The sequence below is a fragment of the Anopheles ziemanni genome, chromosome 3 (genome assembly GCF_943734765.1).
Source record: "Anopheles ziemanni chromosome 3, idAnoZiCoDA_A2_x.2, whole genome shotgun sequence".
Lineage (NCBI taxonomy): Eukaryota > Metazoa > Arthropoda > Insecta > Diptera > Culicidae > Anopheles > Anopheles ziemanni.
Genome location: NC_080706.1, coordinates 31,022,648 through 31,045,137, shown reverse-complemented (window position 1 = coordinate 31,045,137; position 22,490 = coordinate 31,022,648). Strand labels below are relative to the sequence as shown.

Genomic DNA, 22,490 nt, shown 5'->3' with positions numbered 1-22,490 from the left:
GTTTTCCTGTACTTCAGACCAAATAACTTTTTATCTAGACGTCGGGAAGATTCGAAATTTTAAGTTTGGTAAATTAGCTCGCGAAAAACGCGACGTCGCTTTAGCTCTTGTCAAATGTCAATTCAAAACGTAAACAAACCGACAACTGGACAAAATGTAGACAAACCGAAACACAAACGCGAACAAAACGAGCAATATTCTCCACGAAACATCGGAGTTTTTGTTTTACTACTTATTTCTACTCTTCTAAAATGTAGTTCAGTTATAAAACTCCGTTTTAATTGATATTCGTACCAACGTTTCTTCCGGTGCCGAAACGAAAACAAACTGGCCGGTTGACAGAAATTTAAATTTTTACTGCTATCATGTAGTTCCAGCAAGAGTCCCAGCAATCTGCCATGGAAAAACTTGCTGTTACTACATGACAGCTGCAAAAAATTTGAATTTTTGTCAACCGGGTGCACTTCTTTAAAATAGGAGATGATGGGAAAATATATACCTCCTACGGTGGGACAAAACATCGTCGTTGTCTGTTTTAGTTTGTTTTCTCAGTGAATTTCTTTTGCGCCAAACTAACCAAGGTTGAATGAAATACGTAACTAAACAAATATGTCAAAATTCAACAAACTTTTTGGGCCGAATTTGTGCTCAAATGTAATATATATTTCCCAAAACTCCCCTACCTCTATCGCGCTTTGCTGTTCCCTAAAGATTCCTATCCCTAAGGATTCATTAATCAATGAAGATTCATTAGTCAATGAAGATTCATTAATACCGAGAGATTCATGAATCCCGAGAGATTCATGAATCCCGAGAGATTCATGAATCTTGAGAGATTCATGAATCCTGAGATATTCATGAATCCTGAGAGATTCATGAATCCTGAGAGATTCATGAATCCGGAGAGATTCATGAATCTCGAGGGATTCATGAATCCCGAGAGATTCATGAATCCCGAGAGATTCATGAATCTTCATGAATCTTCATGAATCCCCAAAGATTCATGAATCTTTTGTTCGGCGATTCAGATTCATTTATTTTGTTGAAAGATTCATTCAGATTCATGAATCTGAATCTGAAATACACAGCTCTAATTCAAACCCATTCAATGATCCGAATCACCAAATCCGAGGCCATCCATTTTTTCGCTTTTTTCAAAGTATTGTTTACCTTTTGTATACGACAGCGATGATAAAACTGATAGTTTGTATCGTTTCGGTCCTTCCAATGATAATAAGCTCACATACCTGTTTTGATTCCATCAAATGGGATCCAATCCTTTAGAATTGGTCAAGGGATCGAATCTTTGAATCTTCCGAAACCAGATACTGCCAACACTAGGTTGCTTTCGTCTGTCGATGAGTCGCGAAAACCGAAGCAATTGTGCCACAAAGTGTTTATTTTCACACTCAACGCATTGTATCGTAGAAACTTAGTGTTTGCGGGCTAAAATTTACCTTTCCGGCGCTTTATTACTACTTCGTAGCATCCAGCAAAATGCCGGCCGAAAACCTGGAAGAGCAGGGTTTGGAGAAAAACCCCAACCTGGAGCTGTCGCAATGCAAGTTTCTGCTTAGCTTGCCCGAGTTCGCACAGGACAAAAAGCTGTCGGAAAAGTTGCTGGCGGCTATCAAGGCGGAAAATATGGCCCCCTGGTACGAGGAGGTATGTGCCGACCTCGGTTGGACGGTTGACCAGAAGCTGCTGGCCGAAATGAAGGAATCGAACCGGAAGCGGCTGGAGCAGCTAGATGCGGCCATCGATGATGCGGAAAAGAATCTCGGCGAGATGGAGGTCCGCGAGGCGAACCTGCGCAAGTCGGAGTATCTGTGCCGCATCGGCGACAAGGAGAAGGCCATTTCGGCGTTCCGCAAAACGTACGAAAAAACCGTGTCCCTCGGGCACCGGTTGGATATTGTGTTCCACAACATTCGCATCGGGTTGTTCTACCTGGATCACGATCTCATCACGCGCAACATCGACAAGGCAAAGTATCTGATCGAAGAGGGTGGCGACTGGGATCGTAGAAACCGCCTGAAGGTGTACCAAGGTGCCTATTGCATTGCGATCCGCGACTTTAAAGCCGCCGCAAACTTTTTCCTCGACACCGTTAGCACTTTCACCAGCTACGAGCTCATGGAGTACTCGACATTTGTCCGCTACACGGTGTACGTGGCGATGATTAGCCTGCCCAGAAACGAACTGCGTGATAAAGTAATCAAGGGAGCAGAAATCCAGGAGGTACTCCATCAGACCCCGGATGTGAAAGAGTATCTGTTCTCGCTGTACAACTGCCAGTACGCGGACTTCTTCAAGCATCTGGCCGCGGTCGAATCGGTCCTGCGCAACGACATCCTGTTCCATCCGCACTACCGCTACTACGTCCGGGAGATGAGAATTTCCGCTTACACGCAGCTGCTGGAATCGTACCGCTCGCTAACCCTCCAATACATGGCGGACGCATTCGGGGTCAGCGTGGACTACATCGATGCGGAGCTGTCCCGGTTCATCTCCGCCGGACGGCTGCACTGTCGGGTCGACCGTGTCGGAGGTATTGTTGAGACCAACCGGCCGGATAGCAAGAACTGGCAGTATCAGGCCACCATCAAACAGGGAGATATACTGCTCAACCGCGTGCAGAAACTCAGTCGAGTAATCAACATTTAATCAAGCGGAGATACGTTTCGTTCGCAATTATCCTTTCCTTTGGTTTGTGTACTTTTTGATCGTAAAATAGTGCATACAAAATAAAAAATAAATTTCACAACTCAAAATGAGCGATTGTACTTGTAACTCATCAACAAGAAACATAGTGGCGTTTTGGTTCATTACATATTGAATGAAGTATATTATTTCCTACTCTTAAACTTAATGGTACAATCATCGTAGAGCTTCATCGAATCGTACGGTTCCTCGCCGAAAGCGGATAAAATTACTATTTCTTACTCTTATCCTTAATGGTATACTTATCGTAGACCTTCGTCGGATCATACGGTTCCCAGCGCGAAGCGGGGAAAATGTGCTTATTACGCTCGTACCACGATCTTAGCAGAACTTTGCCGGCGTGTGAATCTTCCTTCTCCACCGTTGCGTCGCTTATCATACGGATATCGTCAAACACGTCGAAGTTGAACAGCGGTCCACTTTTTCCGCGTGCTTTCGTTACGATAAAGTCGTAGAATGTGTAGTGATGCGGCAGGATCAAATCTTCCTTCACGTACATCAGCTGGTCCGCCATTACCGTCTTTAGTTCGCTGAACTCTTTCCGTAGCATTTCGAGACATTTTTGAAGGAATTGATAGATAGAATTACCTGTAATTGAGAAATTGTGAATATCAATGCCGATCAAAATCGAAGGGAACAGATTATATACCTTTCTTCATTGCAACTGATTTGCGATGGCCGGAACCATCCCAGTAGCTGAACGTGATCGTGATTTCCTGGTCCTTTAAAGTAGCTTGTTTCATGGCCCACTCTTGGCGCAGCTCCTCCCGTAACCTGTTGTCACGCTCTTCCCGTTCCCGATCGGGTAAAAATGAGGTATCAACGTCCGGATTCTTGCGTATCTTCTTGACGCCACTCGGAACCTGTTCCTTCCACGAGCGTTTCGTAGGCATCTCTTCCGATGCATCCGAATCTCCTCCTCCATCCGCCTCATCGTCCTCTCCAGTCTCGTCTTCCGGATCAAATGAAAGAGCCTGAATTTGGCGCTTCTGACGATCCTTCTCCGCCAGCTTCGCTTCCAGTGCCTTCAGTTTCTCCTTGTCCTTTTCCTCCTTCTTTTGGGCCAGTTTTTTCTCGCGCTCCCGGACAATGTCCTCCTGCTTGGCTTTCATCTCATCCAGGGTGACCAACCCGATGGTGGAGCTTTTGAGCTGCTGCTCCACCGCATCGTAATGGGCGGCAAATTTGTTCTCGATATTGCTCACTTTCAGGTCCTCCTCGATTTTCTTCTTGCGAAATTCGACCTCCTGTTGGGCCAATTCACGTCTCTTCATAAGCTGGGCCGCACGTCCTCCCTCGGAGGCGGCACCCTTGTAGTACGCCATCGTTGCAAAACGATATAAGATCGACTTTTTAAACGAAAACACAATATTTTTCCTCGCCAAAATCCGGATACGTTGATCTTCTTCTTCTTCTTCTTATTTAGCGAGGATTTACTCCAGTACGGCTTTTGAATCCAGCTTCCTGGGCCTTCGCAAGCTAACCTGGAGACATAGACCTCTATGGTATTAAGGACCGGCTACTAAAGGCCATATGTCCTGATTTTCTGTGATTAATCTTACTGGCTGTGTGAGGCACCTTTTTCTATCTGTTCTTGTTCTGTATTGTTCCTTTGTTTGTGACGTTTTGTTGCTGTCATTTCTTACTTTTGTTTATAGCCCTAGGTTGAGTATTCCACAAAACCTTCCCAGTCAGTTGTTGAGCTTTTCAGTTATTTCCAACTGAAAGCGGGGGTTTGACCCCGGCCTTATACCGGGCTCACTCGGTGGTTGATTGTGCTTGATTGGGAAAGGTGTCTTCCTCCTATCTTGATTATTTTGCTTTTTCTAGAAATTAATTCTATTTTCCACAATGAACTTGCAGATATCTTGCATATATCTTCGGTTCTTTTTCTTAAAGCTCGTTTTAAATTTGTCTATACTGATACCACTTTTTTGCCTTTCTAATTTATATTTATCACAGTGGAACACTAGGTGTCTGCCAGTTTCAGGTACGTTACATATATCACAGTTTCCAGTGTCTACAATATTCATTATGTTAAGCCAAAACTTGCTGTGATCATGGCCTGCGATCAGTCTATTGATTATTCTGATTTCTTTGCCTGTTAGTTTTATCTCGTGGTGCCATGTTTTTCTTTGTATAGTTGCTTGAAACTGGTAGAATTTTTTTCCTTTATCTTGACTATACTGCTGATACCAAATATTGGTCTCTTCCCACATTTTGTTGTTTAGGGTTCCTATAATATCTTTCACTCTGAGTTTGTTATGGATGTATCTATTGCTCGTTGTACCTCTCTTAGCGAGGGTGTCTGCCTTTTCATTCCCTGGGATTCCCATATGGCTGGGGATCCACTGAAAAGAGGCACCTACGTAGTCGCTGTTCGCCAGTATGCTACTTATTATTTCATCTGTGTAGTTTTCTTGAATAGCATTTTCGATGGTCCAACAAGCAGCCATGCTATCAGTATATATCACAGGGGATTTCAGTCTTGTCTGTACAGCTATTTCTAACGCCTTTTCTATTGCTATCAGTTCTATCGAGCTTACGTTAGTATCGTTGCTGAGTTTAAAGGCATATTCTCGTGGTTCCTCTTTCTCTGAGGCATTTACGTAAATACCAACGCCACAGCCGTCTGCTGTTAAGCTTCCATCTGTGTATATGGCTGGTTTGTGGGAATTTTCTCTTATTAGCTCCAGGCATATATGTCGGACTACCTGCGGGTTGGCTTCCGCCTTTTTCCACTCTAAACTAGGAACTCTTCTTCTAATTTTTATCGTACATCCCTTCTTGTCATTATAATTAACTTTCGTTACTTTATCTAGCAGTTTTTTATGTTCGTGGTATATTTTTTCTTGCGCTGTCATTTTTCCCTTGATTCTTCTATTGCTAGTGAGGTATCGAGCATTTGGTGACGAGTATGCGATCTCTTTGGCTATTTGCTTGGCTACTAGATATTTGGATCTTATCGGGAATGGGACTTCAGCCGATATTGCTATGAGCGTGTTTAGCGGAGTGGTTTTTGTGCAGCCAGTTACTACGCGGAGTGACTTGTTGATGATCGTGTTTATGGGATTTAGTATGGTCTTGTTGGCATTTAGGCTAACGCTTACTCCATACTCCATACTGCTCCTTACTATCGCCCTATGGGCTTGTATCGCTTTTTTTGGGCTTACCATGTTTCTCCGGTTACAGATTGCCTTTTATACGTTTAGCCTCTCTTCTGCTCTGTTTCTTTGGTTTTTTACATGTTTATGGAATTTCAGCTTGTCATCTATTATCACCCCTAAAAATGTATGCTCTATGGTTTGTTCAATGGTGATTCCTTCTATGTCTATACTTATTCTATTATCACAGTTTGGGAATGTCATAATTTTGGTTTTGCTCGCGTTTACTTCCAGTTTAATCTCTTTAAATGTTTCTACGAGCCACCTTAGAGAGCTTTGTACTTTGGATCTCAGCTCAAGGGGTGTGCTGGCTGCTTCTACTAGCGCGAAATCGTCCGCGTACTGTATTGGCCTTATCACACTGGTCACCAATGGTGGCATGGAAAAAGCACTGGATTGTCAAACGACCATCGAAAACGAATGACATTGGAGTGGCTGGGGGTCCGTTGGTGAATGAGCTTACCCGTATCACCGAGCTGTCATTGTGTGGAGTTTGGTGTATCTGGCATGTTAAGCTTGATTTGAAAGTGATTCATGTTTTTTAATTTTATTAATAATCAATTATAAGCATAATAAGATTATAAAATTTCGGTATTTTAATCTTAAACTGCCGAAAACCGCATGAACCGAAAGTGAATTATATAAACTCCCACTCCCAGGTGGCCTGCCTTATCACACTACCAAGAGGCACCATTATGTCAAACTGGATGCCAAAACCAAACTTTGACAGTTCGGTGGCTCTGCAAAGCCACCATTGGTGACCAGTGTGATAAGGCCATATTAATCTCGTCTCGTTTCCATTTATGCTATGACATCTTGCAGTATACATGTTAAAAAGTGTGGGTGATAGAACGTCTCCCTGAGGTAGCCCATTTGATACTAGTCGTCTAATAATCCCTTCGTCAGTTGTTAGCTCTAGCCTTCTGTTAGATAAAAATCGGCCTATCCACCTGATATCCTCTGGTGATATCATATAGGATTCTAGAGTTTTAACTAGCTCCCTTATATTGACACTATTGTAGGCGTTTTTCAGGTCTATAAAAACTACCCCAGTGTGCGAATGCTTCCTACAATTCTCTTTGATTACGTTGACTAGTAAGTTTATGGCCGTTGAAGTGGATCTATTTCGGCGGAATCCGACCGAGGTTTCGGGAAGCATGTGGGAGCTATCTAGTTGCATTAAGATTTTTTCTAATATGGCCGAGTTTGTTATTTTAGTAATAGTAGGGATCAAAGCTATGGGTCTGTACCCTTCGACTGTGTTTGCACTTTTTCCTGGCTTTTTAACCGCGATCACTTTTATAGTCTTCAACCTGTTTTGTACTTGTCCTCTTTGGTATGCGTAGTTTATTTCTTCTATGATCGCTTTCACAGTGTTGGTATTTAGTTGTCTTAATAGTTCATAAGTGATTCCGTCCTTCCCCGGTGCCGTATTCTTCTTTTTTTTTATAATAGTATGCCATTTTTCGATATCCAGTATTTTCTCCTCAGATGTAAAGGCTGAGAAGAATACACCTATGGGGTTGTTATTGCTAAAGTTCTTTTTAAGGAACTCTGTTCCTACGCTCCGATTGCTCGAGACAATATTTTCGTAGTTGTCCGTTTTGGTGCCTCGGAGCTTCCTTATTAGCTTCCACATTGATGCCGTGGATGTTTGTGCATCAACTTTATCTATCACCTCCTCCCACTGTTTCGCTTTCTCCTGCTTAATGAGGAATTTCAGTTTAGCCGCTGCTTTTTTTAAATTTATGTGTTTATCAATCGTGTTGTGGCGGTAGTATTGTTTTCTTGCTAGATCCCTTCTTTCTAGCGCATCTTCTATCTCTTTGGTCCACCATGATTTAGGGGTGTATGTGCATGTTATCCTGTTTTTGTTTCTAATCCTATCAATTTCTTTGGTGATGGTAGCTATATTTGAATCTTTGGTAATTTCCAGTTGTTTTATTTCTTTAGTAATATTGTTTCTATTAAATATCGTAATTTTATTTGCACTGCTAGGTTCGTCTATTGTTATGCTTATCATTTTGTGGGTGCTACCCCCCACGTGTTTCTCTGTGACCGTCCTTCTTATTTTATGCACTATTTTTATGGGGACAATTAAGAGGTCTATTGCCGTCTTCGTTTTGTTGTGGCTTTCATTTGTGTGCTCTTTGTTATTTATGATTATTAGATTCGCTTTTTCGCACTCCTCCAGCAGGATTTTACCTCTGGCATCCTCGTATGGGTTGCCCCATGTACCATGGTGGGCGTTGAAATCGCCTGTTATGATTTTGGTTCTGTCATTGTATTTACTGATCATTTTTATCGCTGAATTTAGCCACTCTTGGAATGTGGTCTTCGGGGTGGTAGGGCTTACATAGACCGATATTATGAGCATGTTACTTCGTTTTACCCTGATGGCTGTGGCTTGTATATGTTCATTGTTATTCAGATTTACTTTTTCTATTTTGTAGTTTTTTTTTATTGCTATCGCGCTGCCTCCATATCCATCAGTCCTGTTATTTGTTATGAGGTTATATCCTCTCATGCTTACTTTCCGGTCCTTGTCTCCTCCTAGCCAAGTTTCTTGTAGACATAGGAAGTCAGAATTATATGTTGTTGCTAGTTTTAAAATTTCATCCGTTTTTTGTTTTAGCCCTTGCACATTTCCTTGTAGTATGTGAATCATTGCTTCCACGTGGTATTACCTGCTGTTCGTTGTGCATTCTCGGATTCCCTTGTTTTTTCTTTGGGCTCTTGAGTATAGTCTATGGTCAACTCTTCTACGTCACTTATGACGACCTCTTCAATTATCATCTCTGGATTTATTTCGTAAGTAATACTCTCTCCGTTTTCGAGTGTAATGTTGGGTTCTATTGGGCTTCTGTCTGCTTTATCTTGTTTTTTTCTGTTATCATTATGTGTCTTATGTTGTGTTTCATTTTCTGTTTTATGCTGTGTTGTGTTCTGTTTTGTGCTTATGATTTCGGGTGACTTATTGGTGTCTATAGGGTTAATTTTGTTTTTCTGTGTGAGCTGTTGTGCAAAGCTTATATTTTCACTGGTGTATTTTCGGGGGATGGCAGGGCATGCTTCCCTTCTCATTCTTCTAGCTTCAGTGTACGGTACTTTTTTTTTCCGTTCTTATTTTCTGTATTTCCATCTCATCAATGTATACTGGGCAATTCTTGTCTAATGTGTGGTGGCTGTCGCCGCACGTTACGCATCTTGTCTGTGTACAATCTTCTTCATGTTCTTTCAAACCGCATTGAGCACATGTTTTCTCCCCTCTACACCACTTCTTCGTGTGTCCCAATTTCATGCAGGTCATGCAGCGCATGGGCCGCGGTACATATAGTTCTACTTGCAGAGGATACCACCCAAAGTCGATTGATTTTGGTAGTCTGGAGGTCTTAAACGTTACTATAGCCATCTTCGTGTTAACGATCTTCCCCTCACTGTCTTTTCGTTTTATGATGGTTACCTCCGACGCTTTTTGTTCTCTTAAACCTTCAAGGATTTCCTGTTCGGTCAGAAATTGTATCCCAAGCGACACTCCGGCTCTGAGAAGTTCATTTTCTCTTCTCAACTCCATATGAAAAAAACGGCCGGTCGACTCGCCGCGTGAGAAGTTCACTAAACTGTGGACAGAGGGGGGAAAGGAAAGCAGAAGGTCCTCTCACAGGCGGGTGCGGGGTAAGAATGATGAACGCACCGGCAGATGAATATATTCATCATGATCATGCGCCGACGAACGTTCATGGACCCACGCCGGACCACGCATGCGCCGAACCGCACTTTGGGCACCATGACGGACAGAATGCAATGTGCCGCGAATAACAATTGAAATAAAATGTTCCGCATTTTAATCAAAGTTAAACATTTTGTAGTGACACATTTGTGCCCAACTAAAAAGGCATATTTGTATATCTCTTTCTGTATAACAAGCAAACATGTTTTGTCAAACGCGAATAAGGAATTGAGTTTTATAATTTTGTCCAGACAAGTGTTCATGGTGCGGAGCGGTTAATTCGGCGCATGCGCCGACCGACGTTCATGAGCCCACGCCGATCCGGACGACGGCGTAGGGCAAAGCGTGCCCACTACTGCTACGCCTGGATTCGGACGACCAAGTAGAGCAAAGCTTGTCCAGCACCTTCGCACATCATTTGCACATGCTGGTTGTTTATGTTTCGTCTACGCCTTGCCGCGTAGCGAACAGTACAATGGAACAGGAGCAGCTGACCTTGAAAGGCAATAAATCATAAGTTTGTCGTGCGGTTTCTGCAAAACTACAAATGATTGAAAGATGTTTTCTTTGACAAAGTTGTTTCTCTTGAGTATATCTTTCATTTGAAATGTCGTTTGTAAAAATCGGGCAAAGAACAAAAATATTGACAAAATTGAATTATTTAGCAATCTGCAACTTTTCAACTGTTAGACGGATTTCCACAAACGACATTTCAAGCGAAAGATATTCTCAAGAGAAACAACTTTGTCCAACAAAACATCTTTGTATAACAATAAGATAATGAAAGAACGCCACGCTAAGATGTAGCTAAACGATATGAACAGAGAGCTTATCGCTGAGCGCGTGCGATTGAGTTTGTATGCACCGCTTTAGCCGACTGTGTGTGTTCGCTCCGAAAATGCCGGATCAAAACAAGAATCAGCTCGCTGGGGTTTGTGACCCTACTTCCAAATACGCTTCTAAAAATAGCACCACGTATGCAGCGTAGCGATTAGAGTCCATCCGATGTAAAACAAAACTCAGTATGAACGGGTAGGGTAGCAACGGACTTGGTGCATCACGGGTACATTAATAGCCCAACACACCAAAGGTTTCGGATTGGTGAAACCAAATGGTAAGTATAAAACTTTATAAATAAAGATAAATATATACACTTCTCTCCCTCAGGCTTCGGCGGTTCGCAGGTTCGGCGGCCGCCACCGCGAGGCGGAGTCAACACCGAAGGAGAAGAACACAGAGAAGTGTGCGAACGCACACACCCTACTTTATGCCATTTAAAAGATGAATTTTTGAAGATTCATTTTATGTCCAGCGAGTGAACTATGGTCAACTCAGCGCGAATACATCACGTCAAGACGACGTCTAGGGGACCGATTGTGTTCATGATGAACGCTATAGTGAGAAAATTCACGGAGCGTCCCCCGGGATATCAAAGCTTCTTATGGTGCCCTTCACGACATTTAGCGTGGGATGTTCTGTCACTTTCACTTTCATGTTGGTTTTTCCGTTATTTATGTTGTTTATTTTTTTTAGTTTTTCAGCTTGTTTGGCATTTTTTACTTTTATAAGCATCTTTCCATCACGGAGCCTACGTGCCTCTAATGGTTTCTCTCCCAGATTATTCATTAGAATTTTTTGTAGTAGAAATGGGTTCACTTTTTCAAAGTTTGATCCTGCCGTTTCTGACTCCATTGTCATAAAGGTTTCATCCTCGTAGGTTATGGTTTCGTAAATGTCCACGTGTTTTTTGGTGACTTTTTTCCTCTTCGCCGTTGAGTCCTCAGTTAGTATGCTAAATGGATTGCTGCGGAGCAATCCACCGCCGGGGTCGTGCACCCCCATCCTTCCGTCCTCCTCACTTTCTTACCGGACACTTCCTCAGTAGCCTTTTTTTTTTTTTTTTCCCTCACTAACAACTTTCCCTGCCGATTATTTTATCCTTTTTTTTTTTTTCTTTTTCAACTGCTCTTTCGAAAAAACTGGAACAGACCGAACTCGTTCGAAGACACCCCGGGGGACGCTCCGTGAATTTTCTCACTATAGCGTTCATCATGAACACAATCGGTCCCCTAGACGTCGTCTTGACGTCAGGTATTCGCGCTGAGTTGACCATAGTTCACTCGCTGGACATAAAATGAATCTTCAAAAATTCATCTTTTAAATGTCATAAAGTAGGGTGTGTGCGTTCGCACACTTCTCTGTGTTCTTCTCCTTCGGTGTTGACTCCGCCTCGCGGTGGCGGCCGCCGAACCTCCTCATGTGTTCTGCTCGGCTGGTAGTTCGGTGTTTTGGCGGTCGTTGGTTTTGGAAGCCTGAGGGAGAGAAGTGTATATATTTATCTTTATTTATAAAGTTTTATACTTACCGTTTGGTTTCACCAGTCCGAAACCTTTGGTGTGTTGGGCTATTAATGTACCCGTGATGCACCAAGTCCGTTGCTACCCTACCCGTTCATACTGAGTTTTGTTTTACATCGGATGGACTCTAATCGCTACGCTGCATACGTGGTGCTATTTTTAGAAGCGTATTTGGAAGTAGGGTCACAAACCCCAGCGAGCTGATTCTTGTTTTGATCCGGCATTTTCGGAGCGAACACACACAGTCGGCTAAAGCGGTGCATACAAACTCAATCGCACGCGCTCAGCGATAAGCTCTCTGTTCATATCGTTTAGCTACATCTTAGCGTGGCGTTCTTTCATTATCTTATTGTTATACAAAGATGTTTTCTTGGACAAAGTTGTTTCTCTTGAGAATATCTTTCGTTTGAAATGTCGTTTGTGGAAATCCGTCTAACAGTTGAAAAGTTGCAGATTGCTAAATAATTCAATTTTGTCAATATTTTTGTTCTTTGTCCGATTTTTACAAACGACATTTCAAATGAAAGATATACTCAAGAGAAACAACTTTGTCACAGAAAACATCTTTCAATCATTTGTAGTTTTGCAGAAACCGCACGACAAAGTTATGATTTATTGCCTTTCAAGGTCAGCTGCTCCTGTTCCATTGTACTGTTCGCTACGCGGCAAGGCGTAGACGAAACATAAACAACCAGCATGTGCAAATGATGTGCGAAGGTGCTGGACAAGCTTTGCTCTACTTGGTCGTCCGAATCCAGGCGTAGCAGTAGTGGGCACGCTTTGCCCTACGCCGTCGTCCGGATCGGCGTGGGCTCATGAACGTCGGTCGGCGCATGCGCCGAATTAACCGCTCCGCACCATGAACACTTGTCTGGACAAAATTATAAAACTCAATTCCTTATTCGCGTTTGACAAAACATGTTTGCTTGTTATACAGAAAGAGATATACAAATATGCCTTTTTAGTTGGGCACAAATGTGTCACTACAAAATGTTTAACTTTGATTAAAATGCGGAACATTTTATTTCAATTGTTATTCGCGGCACATTGCATTCTGTCCGTCATGGTGCCCAAAGTGCGGTTCGGCGCATGCGTGGTCCGGCGTGGGTCCATGAACGTTCGTCGGCGCATGATCATGATGAATATATTCATCTGCCGGTGCGTTCATCATTCTTACCCCGCACCCGCCTGTGAGAGGACCTTCTGCTTTCCTTTCCCCCCTCTGTCCACAGTTTAGTGAACTTCTCACGCGGCGAGTCGACCGGCCGTTTTTTTCATATGGAGTTGAGAAGAGAAAATGAACTTCTCAGAGCCGGAGTGTCGCTTGGGACCTGTCGAATCGACGTTGATCTTCGGAAGCTGAAAAATCTAGAATGTTTTGTAAACAATGCACTGACAAACTGCTAACAACAACACAATTTACAACCTGTAAATGCTTCAAGAAACCTTGGTTAAAAACTAAATAACTGACTTCCGTTTGCTGTCCGAAGTAGTGTTGGGGAAATATGAGATTCGAATCTTTCGACTCAAATCAATTCTGAGATCCGGATCTCCAAATCCGATTTACGGAAGAAAAGCAGCATATTTGACAATATTATTCAAATTAAATTCAAACAACACGAACACTCTAACCCTTTTTGAGAATAATTAAGAAACTAACTGATTTACCGAACATAGTTTATTCCGAGAAGAGTGGCATATATTTTGTTTCATCAAGATCAAGATGGTCAAAATGCAGTAGCATACTTCAGATAAAGTTAGGTGTCGTGAATAGACCATTCGTTTGAGGGGTCATTTGTGATAATTGGTTAAGGTATTGGAAAGATATTTGCAATTTGGATTCTTTAACCTAAATTTCAAATCAAGGCCTTTTCGGCCCTGAACTACTTCCGTCAAACTGTCAAATGTCCGGACCCGCGTGTTGTTTTCTGTCATAAACACGCACCACCGCTTGATGTTGGTGGTTCGATTTCTGTGCTTTTGGACGATTAAACAAGAAAATTATTGTTGTTTTGTTCATATTGGGTGTTAAACCGCGTGCATAAGATGGTAGGTTACTGTTATGCAGTTATTACATGTTGGTTGTGTTCAATTAATGAGATTTCGGTCATGTTTACCCTCCCCCCGTCAAGGCCATGTACGTGTTGTACGAGCACGCGGCCGGGTATGGGCTGTTCAGCGTGAAGGAGTTTGAGGAAATCGGTATGCTGCTGCCGCAGGTAGAAGCATCGGTTTTGGACCTTTCTCGTTTCAATGCCATCGTGAAGCTGGTCGGTTTTCATCCGTTCAAGACGGCCATGGCTGCGCTGAACAATGTCAACGCCATCTCCGAGGGTTTGCTGCCGGACGACCTGTCCGCCTTCCTGGACACGACGCTGCCTAAGTCGTCGAAGAAGAAGGTCACACTGGGTGTGGCCGACGCGAAGCTTGGTGCTGCAATCTCCGAGGCGCTGGAGGTCCAATGTTCGCACATTGGGGCCGTGCCGGAGATTTTGCGCGGCATCCGGCACCACTTCGTGAACATGGTGAAGGGATTCACGGACCAGTCGGCTGGTGTGGCGCAGCTCGGTTTGGGCCACAGCTATTCGCGCTGCAAGGTGAAGTTTAACGTGCACCGTTCGGACAACATGATCATCCAATCGATCGCCTTGCTGGACCAGCTGGACAAGGACGTCAATACGTTCTCGATGCGTATCCGCGAGTGGTACTCGTACCACTTCCCAGAGCTGGTGAAAATTGTCAACGACAACTATCTGTTTGCTAAGGTGGCGCACTTTATCAAGGATCGTAAATCGCTCACGCAAGAAAGTCTTGTCGGACTCGAGGAGATCGTGATGGACGCGGAGAAAGCACAGTCCATCATCGATGCGGCAAAAATGTCCATGGGTATGGACATTTCCGTGATCGACCTGCTGAACATCGAAATGTTTGCCATGCGGGTGGTCCGGCTGTCCGACTACCGACAGGAACTGGCCGCTTATCTAGGCTCGAAAATGAACAGCGTCGCTCCGAACCTGCAGGCCCTAATCGGCGATCAGGTCGGTGCGCGGCTCATCTCGAAGGCCGGCAGTTTGACCAATCTGGCCAAGTTCCCCGCGTCGACGGTGCAAATTTTGGGCGCCGAAAAGGCACTCTTCCGTGCGCTCAAGACCAAGAGCAACACACCCAAGTACGGTTTGCTGTTCAACTCTGCGTTCATTTCACGCGCTACGCTAAAGAACAAGGGACGCATTTCGCGTTTCCTGGCCAACAAGTGTACGATTGCGTCCCGCATCGATTGTTTCACCGAAACACCCACCCAGGTGTTCGGTGAGGCACTCAAGCAGCAGGTTGAGGATCGGCTGAAGTTCTACGAAAGCGGAACCGTCCCGCGCAAAAATTTGGATGTCATGAAGGAGGCCCTCGAGGTGGTTCAGACGGAGGCGGCGCAGTCTAAGAAAAAGAAGAAAAATAAGCGTGCGCTGGAGGATACGAACGGTAGCGCGGCGGCAGAAGCAAACGGCAACGGTGTCGATGGGCCGCAAAAGAAAAAGAAAAAGAAGAAGTTTAACGACACGAACGGAGAAGATGCCGCCGACGAATCGGTCCTGAACGATTCGTCCGCCGTGGCCGACGTTTCGAACGGTGAGCTGAAGAAGAAGAAAAAAAAGAAAAACAAAAATGGAACAGCTGAGGCATAATCCACTAGCATTTTGTTGGTTTCTAAACGATAGATTAGTTTGTGGCATATAAGGCATTGACATAATAAGATACATAGAAGTTACGGCCAGTTTATAATGGTCAGAATTACCGAAATCTTCTTTCAGCAAATTTATATTTTCCTTTATTTTACATTCTTTTTTCATGTAAAGTGTATTCGAGCATGGCAATTCAGTGTACCGAAATAAACTTATCCTTACAAATACACAATATATCATCTTGTTTATTTACCACATTCCGAATGTAGTGCATCAATAGTAACCAATTGCAGCAAACGAAACCAAGAAGCTAAATATTAAATAACAGCAAGCAAATGGAAACAAACAGGAGCTGTTCAAAGCCTTTTGGAGCTCATTTATGTTTTTTAACCTTCTGTTTAAAAGCTAAGGTCTTATGCTCGCGCGGGTCTTCGTCGTAGTGAAACTCCTTGAAGCAAGAATTGCAGTATAAATCGTTATCGCAACCTAGACACCGCAACACGGCATCTTCGTTGCAGATCGTGCACCAGGGTAGTTCCTCTTCATCGCCTTCGTTACCCGGTCGTGGAGAGGTCTTCACGGGACTTAGGACTTCTTCATCCGAATCGGCCGGTGGTAATTTAGCCTCCAGTTTTCCCTCTTCCGCATACCGTTGCGCCAGCTTTTTGGCTAGTTCCTCATCGGTCAAACCGTCATCGGAGTCGCTATCCGGAAGGGCCGGGCGTGATGGGCCACTACTCGTTGTGGCACCATCCGCTATGCCTCCGGTACGGAATTCTCTAAGTGCGTTCAAACGACGCATAATTTCGTCATCTTGTTCCATACGTTTGCTCTCAAGCTCCTTGTCGAGCTTAGTTTCATCTGCGTATCTTCCAATCAAATCCTGTACCTGCTCCTCTTCAGTGCGATTGTCCTGCGCAAGGAACTTTTGGGCGGCATTCTTGTAGTCCCTGTACTCGACCCCTTTCAACGCTGCCAGCCTTTTTTCAAGGTCAGTATTATCCCCGGCCTCTCTGCTAGAGCTACCTCCTGCATCCGGATCGGTTTCATCGGGAACCTTTACCTTCAATGCGTCCAATCTTCTTCGAATTTCATCGTCATCTTGCGGCTGTAAGGGTTGTTCAGCAGTGATGGCACGGGGCACTTCACTAACAATCGGCTCGTCAAGGAGCGTCACCGCCGACGAGCTATCATTCACCAACGATGGAGGAGTTTTTGTTTCGTTAGTTCGTTTTGGTTGTACGGCAATTGATGAGAGTTTGGAGCATCGTAGACAAACATTCAGCTTCTTCCCATCGCGTACGAGCTTATACTTGAGACATCCGGAGCAGAATGAAAATTTGCACACAGGACAACCATGCTGCAATGGAAATTGAAGGCTTAATTAACATGTTTTCTGTGGTACGGTTGCTTTGCTTACTTCTTTATTGAAGAATCCGAACGATTTTGTACAGATTGTGCAAGCCATAGGTCGGCCTTGTGATATCGTTGCAATAACGAAAACGACATGCAATAAAGCTCAACGAAGCAACCCGTTCTGATGATTCATCAGTTTCTACTAGTAGCGATTGTGCAAAACTATAAATCGACTACACATGATTCAGCGCAGATTTCACTTCACTTCAAAAATATCCTACTATTGGCATCTTTTTGCTTAATTCAACACTTCAAAATGTAGGAATCACTTGTAAATCACTTGTAAATGGCACCGCAAATTGCTGCACGAACCAAATGTTTGTTTTCGTTTTGACGTTGCTATACGTAAACAAACGGAAACAGCTGACGGGCTGGAGCAATCTAGCAAGCGTTAACAGTTTTTTATTGCATTTGAAGCTGCGCAAGCTTATTCAAGCCAAATGTGCGTGGTAGAATTTCCGCGTTTTGTGTAATCTTTGCCTCACATACAGATTGTGTAAAACACCGTCCTCAAGGGAGAAATAAACGGCTACCGTCTCATGATGTGCATAGCCCATCGAGTGATCGCTACAAGCGACAATCGTCACGAAATGGTGTAATTAATTGAGGTTTGTTGTAGCTTCGCAGAGCGCGGACGTTATCAGTCGTTATCAAAAATTCCGGTACAGCTAACCAACTTTGTGCCTCTGGAAGGTGATGCTCAGATTAAAATGTGCCGTCGTCTGTCGTGGCAGATGAAATGTTGTGACTGTATGGCCCAAAAGGGATCACTGTGAACTGTTCTTTAATTGTTCTAGACGTGCATCGATTGCAACAAAAGTGAGTCGACATGAAGACAGCGAATGCAGGCAGTGAATTAATCCACGTTGGCAATGGTGTCGAAGAAACGGACGCGCTACGAACAGAGAGCATCGCAACGGTAAAACAATGGTTGCTGGAGGAACGACCGGAACTTCAGATTCCTACGGAATCAAAATTGATTTTATACTTTCTGCGAACGACAAAGTATAACATCGACAAGACGAAGCGCAAACTGTCGACGTAGGTTTTATGCACCGTCTGGAATAATGCAGTGCTACGAAGTAACAAATCTTTTCTCGCTTCAGCTTTCTTAAAAACCGAGAGAAGCTAACGGAATGGTTCAAAGATCGGAATCCACGGAGGCCCGAAATACAGGAGTTGCTGGAGATTGGCGTGTTCCTTCCGCTTCACCAGAAGGATGCACTAAACCGGCAGGTCGTGATCATCCGAACGTCGGCCCACAATCCCCAGAAGCACAAGCAGGACAACGTGTTCAAGGTGGATAAGATGATCCTCGATCTGCTCATGTACCTGGACGAAACCGTATCCATTCACGGGGTCGTCGCCATCTTCGATATGCAGGGCGTTACGCTTGGCCACGCTCTACAACTATCTCCTTCTATGATCAAAAAGTATGTAACGTCCAACACGATCGGCATGTTTTACGTAACACTGCAGCGTTGGACTCGTGGAAAGATAACGTTCTTTATTTCATCATTCTATATACGTGCTGGTTCGCCTTCTTTCTGTTCACAGAGCGGTCGAAAGCTGGGAAAACTATCCCTGCAAACCAAAGGTGCTGGAGTTCGTTAACGTGCCGGTCCATGTGAACATTGTGCTAAATGTTTTCAGGTGCGTATTTTATGTTTAATTATATTTCGCTCATGGTTCCTTTCGCTAAACATTGCATTTTCCTTCTGAATTCAAAACTTTCTAGAAGCTTCATGAGCGCCAAGATGAAGGAACGTGTTACAATCTCAAGGAAGGGATCCAAGATGGAGAATCTAGTCACCCTACCCAGGGAGCTGGGCGGTAGTGGCGAAAGTTATCAACAACTGGCGGAATACTGGAGGGAAACAGTTCAAGCCAATGAATCATTTTTTGTTCAAATGGAACAGAATGTATTCCATCTGTAAGTCTCACGGACAGGACCACGGTATTTTCAAGGAAATATGAGGCAATTTTATTAAATAATGTAAGGAAAAATATTAAATAAGTGAAAAAGGAACACAACCAACCATCAATACAATCAGCACATTTTTGCAAAAAAAAAATCTATCGGCTCCCGATAACATCGACTCATTAAATCATAACCAACAATGGATACCGTAATCGTTGTCATTCGCTTATCAAGTTGGCTTGACTTATCGAAATCTGATTGACTGTGGTCAGTGTATGCAGGTGGGCACTGCACTTTTCTTTCGCTCTACAGAAAACATCACGGGTTAAAGAAATCTACAGTCATCATATATTTTAATGCGGCGTTCACATCCTGCCCTCTCACCCTCAAAAGCGCCATCCGCTTGACGCTCAATTTTGAAATCTCTAGACCGTGTGCTCCCCTACAAGCTATCTTTACATTTCCGAGCCCTAGAAACCGCGGCACGTACACTACATTCACCAAGCAACAACAGCCAGAGAGTGCACATACTGCACACACGAAAGTGTGCTTGAAACGCCACGTGTGATTTGAGTACACTTCTTGTATATATTATTATCATCATAATTATGCATCTCTATACTGGTGCTGCCCTGTGCTTTTTCCCGTTGATCAGTCATTATTGGCGCTGCTTTTAGCATACCTTTCATTTGTTCATTGGCCCTGCTTTCTTACAAATTCCCGTTTCTCTCCTTTGTTTCCCATCGGTAAGCAGTCAAAGCAATGATGCTGCTTCAATTTTTGCTTGCATATTCTAGTAATTTTGCCCGAGTAAAACAATTGCACACAATACCTGGACAGACATATGTTTTCAGTGGCTAGAGTTTTGCATATTCGGTGCCTCAAACGCAACGGTACGGGATGGTGGTTTGGCTTAGATTGTTGTCGAGTGGGTTGAATGCAATTGAGGGTATGCGTTATAAGAAGATTTTATTTTTCTTCAAACTCCTCCCAGCCAACAGATCTTCTGCTACCGTTTGCCCATTGCTTTGCGTAATTCACAATCTGCCGGTCGTCCACGGGGACTGAACTTATCCGCGTATGGACGCGAGAACAATGCATCATAAAATCAAATCGATTATTTTGACCGATAAAGTCAATAATCGATTTTGAGGAAATTTGGATTTGGTGGAAAAAGAACGATTTAAGGGCACCTTGCACTCTGAAACACGAACCTCTGCACCTTGCCCTCTCAAACATAAAATAGTTCAACATCGAACAATCGGGAACGGGAAAAGCAAATTAAAAAAAAAGAAACACAAAATGCATTTTCAAGACGGTATATACACTATTCTTTTTCTCAACTAAAAGTACGGATTTCATCTTCCGATTCGGAGAAAGTTTCGTGGGACACAGTATCCGTTTTCATAAAACGTTACTAACAATAGCCACCGGTGGTACCCTGGTCAAGGGTGCAGAGCTGGCTTCCAGCGCTGCCCCTCCGGGTGGCGGAAAACGCACGTGGACGACGTTGGTAAAAGCTTAAGATTAAAATCGTATCTGTCTAAAACATTCGAGAACGTGTAAGGGTTAAAAGAAATAAATTAGCTTAGTGAGTGGTATCAGGGCGATTTGGGATGGTTGTGTGTGTGTGTGTTTTTTCAAACGTTTTAAGGATTCCACGGGAGTGTTGTCTTGTTGTCTTGACTCGACGACGGCAGCATGAAGGGGGTGGTTGTGGTTTATGTGCTTTGATACTACTACGTATGCGAATAGATGAACGGCGGAATGAAACGCTTATCGGCCGTCCTTTGTAATGAGCTTATCGATAAGATCCTGCAGCGGGGCCAGCTCTCGGCGATCGATGAGATTAAATTCTTGCACAAAGTATATAAAGTGCTTAAAGGAAGTGTTGAGATGCGCTTCCTCGCTCAACCGGACCACCTCGGAGAAGTGCTGATGGTAGATGTGCGCGTACACCCGGAACAGCCGCTTGAGGATCGTTTTGGCGATGTTGATAAAGTTCTTCGGGAACGGTACTCCGATCTTCGACGGGAAAAGCGTTTCGTCGTCCAGCTGGTCCTGCACCCACGTCATCAGATAGTCGATGTATTTGGGGGCGCTACATTTGATCGGTTTTTTCACTGTTTGCCCGTCCGCCCAGTGATACTCGTACTTGGGCCCGGCCGACATAATGCTGCACGTGTCTTCGGTGCAGAATTCCGTTATTGTACCGTACAACATGTTGATTTGATTGAAGAAGTCCACCGCTACAAAAACAAAAAACAAAGGGTTACAAATATTATTAGACGATTGCCGAGGTGCGGTCAAGTGTGTTTCATCACATCATGCGCATTGCGCCCTATCGCGTATTTGTTATCCGCGGAATGGTTGAACGTGACGTTCGTGGTACTGGCGGAACACTTTACAACCATCTGCGAACGATTTTCGTCACGCCAAATGGCGATAGGCAAAGAAAGTGAATCATGCAGGAGTATACTCCCGTTATAGTTTTCTGGTCTCGATAACTTACTATTAACTGCAACCCATTCGTTGAGATCTTCGCCGTCAGGAAGCTGTACCGCATTTCGTAGGTTGCCTGATCCGAGCGTCGCAGCTGCATGTTTCATAAGATCATACTGATGTGTGCCTTCCGGGATGTTTTTCTTTGGTTTGAATGTTTTACTCGATCGACTGCGGGGACCAGGGGCAAGAAAATGGAACGCTCAATGGAAGTTGTCCGGATCAGCATAGATCAGGCCTTTCACGACCCGACACGGTTCAATACTTACAACAAGAAGCTCATTGCGCTGGGCTGAACTGCCTTTCCTGTCGAAACCCAAACGCGCTAGAGGTTTGGGTGCAACACTAGAAGAAGGTCCACTGGTTCCCGTGATCGTTAAGATCACAGCCGGGTTCACAGGAACCAAACTAAAGCTCAATTAAGCACGGATTAAATTTAGTGTGGCCCGGTGCGTATCTTCTATTTTTTCCTCCTGCTTTCAAACAAACACACTACACTGCCCAGGGTGTGCAGCTATCTTTCACCTACCCAAACCGAACCAAACCGAACCGAGCGAACGCAACAGTGAACCGGGGGTCTACCGTGTGGGTTTGGCGGAAGAAACAATAGTTTGTCCTGGTGGACAACTTACGAGTGGACCAACATCAAAGCTAATAGAAGGTGAAAATTAAAGACGAAACAAAAGCGAAACTTTGGACACTGGCAGTGGGCAACAACACTTCGGACGAGACTGCTTTTTTTCGCTACGATTCCACGATTAAATCTGACGTTTTGTGGACAATGAAAAAAATATTAGACAGCTACAGTGCGTCCAACACCTACAGCTGCACTTTACCTTTTCATTCTTTGTTTAGAAAATGCGTACGGGGGCTTCTAATGTTAGAATATGGATGCTTAAATTGAACTAATGCATTTTGATAAGATGTGATCCTGGCAACCAGGGTGATTTCTGGTATTATTCTCTTGAAAAAAAGAATTGCGATAGAGCTGCCTTTCTT

At 43.9% G+C, this 22,490-nt stretch overlaps 6 protein-coding genes across 6 annotated transcripts; 3 read left to right on the top strand and 3 right to left on the bottom strand.

Annotated features, from left to right (window-relative positions):
* The first annotated feature begins 1,365 nt into the window (after nt 1-1,365).
* LOC131286331 (26S proteasome non-ATPase regulatory subunit 6) lies at nt 1,366-2,803 on the top strand. The gene has a single exon (XM_058315270.1). The coding sequence runs from the start codon at nt 1,498-1,500 to the stop codon at nt 2,665-2,667; it is 1,170 nt and encodes a 389-aa protein (XP_058171253.1). The 5' UTR covers nt 1,366-1,497; the 3' UTR covers nt 2,668-2,803.
* Nucleotides 2,804-2,935: 132 nt separating this feature from the next.
* Nucleotides 2,936-4,124, bottom strand: LOC131287663 (protein FAM50 homolog). Its single transcript, XM_058316735.1, has 2 exons — nt 3,374-4,124; nt 2,936-3,312 (listed from the first exon to the last, which is right to left on the bottom strand). Exons 1-2 carry the CDS (start codon nt 4,047-4,049, stop codon nt 2,936-2,938), a joined length of 1,053 nt encoding a protein of 350 aa, XP_058172718.1. The 5' UTR covers nt 4,050-4,124.
* Nucleotides 4,125-13,908: 9,784 nt separating this feature from the next.
* Nucleotides 13,909-15,884, top strand: LOC131288989 (nucleolar protein 56). Its single transcript, XM_058318175.1, has 2 exons — nt 13,909-14,024; nt 14,108-15,884. Exons 1-2 carry the CDS (start codon nt 14,022-14,024, stop codon nt 15,653-15,655), a joined length of 1,551 nt encoding a protein of 516 aa, XP_058174158.1. The 5' UTR covers nt 13,909-14,021; the 3' UTR covers nt 15,656-15,884.
* LOC131288991 (abscission/NoCut checkpoint regulator) lies at nt 14,113-17,213 on the bottom strand. Its single transcript, XM_058318176.1, has 2 exons — nt 17,073-17,213; nt 14,113-17,012 (listed from the first exon to the last, which is right to left on the bottom strand). Exons 1-2 carry the CDS (start codon nt 17,118-17,120, stop codon nt 16,026-16,028), a joined length of 1,035 nt encoding a protein of 344 aa, XP_058174159.1. The 5' UTR covers nt 17,121-17,213; the 3' UTR covers nt 14,113-16,025.
* Nucleotides 17,214-17,872: 659 nt separating this feature from the next.
* On the top strand, nt 17,873-19,058 carry LOC131288265 (retinol-binding protein pinta). The gene is made up of 4 exons (XM_058317385.1): nt 17,873-18,109; nt 18,175-18,501; nt 18,626-18,721; nt 18,807-19,058. The coding sequence occupies exons 1-4, from the start codon at nt 17,898-17,900 to the stop codon at nt 19,003-19,005; spliced, it is 834 nt and encodes a 277-aa protein (XP_058173368.1). The 5' UTR covers nt 17,873-17,897; the 3' UTR covers nt 19,006-19,058.
* Nucleotides 19,059-20,292: 1,234 nt separating this feature from the next.
* Nucleotides 20,293-22,224, bottom strand: LOC131290055 (MOB kinase activator-like 1). The gene is made up of 3 exons (XM_058319435.1): nt 21,761-22,224; nt 21,502-21,662; nt 20,293-21,238 (listed from the first exon to the last, which is right to left on the bottom strand). Exons 1-3 carry the CDS (start codon nt 21,772-21,774, stop codon nt 20,766-20,768), a joined length of 648 nt encoding a protein of 215 aa, XP_058175418.1. The 5' UTR covers nt 21,775-22,224; the 3' UTR covers nt 20,293-20,765.
* Nucleotides 22,225-22,490: the final 266 nt, after the last annotated feature.

Excerpts from the sequence above, each read along its gene's own strand:
- LOC131286331 (XM_058315270.1), top strand. The coding sequence starts at position 1,498 with ATGCCGGCCGAAAACCTGGAAGAGCAGGGTTTGGAGAAAAACCCCAAC.
- LOC131287663 (XM_058316735.1), bottom strand. The coding sequence starts at position 4,049 with ATGGCGTACTACAAGGGTGCCGCCTCCGAGGGAGGACGTGCGGCCCAG. Across the intron at positions 3,313-3,373 it reads ATCAGTTGCAATGAAGAAAG|GTAATTCTATCTATCAATTC; the intron begins GTATATAATCTG and ends TCTCAATTACAG.
- LOC131288991 (XM_058318176.1), bottom strand. The coding sequence starts at position 17,120 with ATGGCTTGCACAATCTGTACAAAATCGTTCGGATTCTTCAATAAAGAA. Across the intron at positions 17,013-17,072 it reads TCGGATTCTTCAATAAAGAA|CATGGTTGTCCTGTGTGCAA; the intron begins GTAAGCAAAGCA and ends TTTCCATTGCAG.
- LOC131288265 (XM_058317385.1), top strand. The coding sequence starts at position 17,898 with ATGAAGACAGCGAATGCAGGCAGTGAATTAATCCACGTTGGCAATGGT. Across the intron at positions 18,110-18,174 it reads ACGAAGCGCAAACTGTCGAC|CTTTCTTAAAAACCGAGAGA; the intron begins GTAGGTTTTATG and ends TTCTCGCTTCAG. Across the intron at positions 18,722-18,806 it reads ATTGTGCTAAATGTTTTCAG|AAGCTTCATGAGCGCCAAGA; the intron begins GTGCGTATTTTA and ends AAAACTTTCTAG.
- LOC131290055 (XM_058319435.1), bottom strand. Across the intron at positions 21,239-21,501 it reads CGAATGGGTTGCAGTTAATA|CGGTGGACTTCTTCAATCAA; the intron begins GTAAGTTATCGA and ends TTGTTTTTGTAG.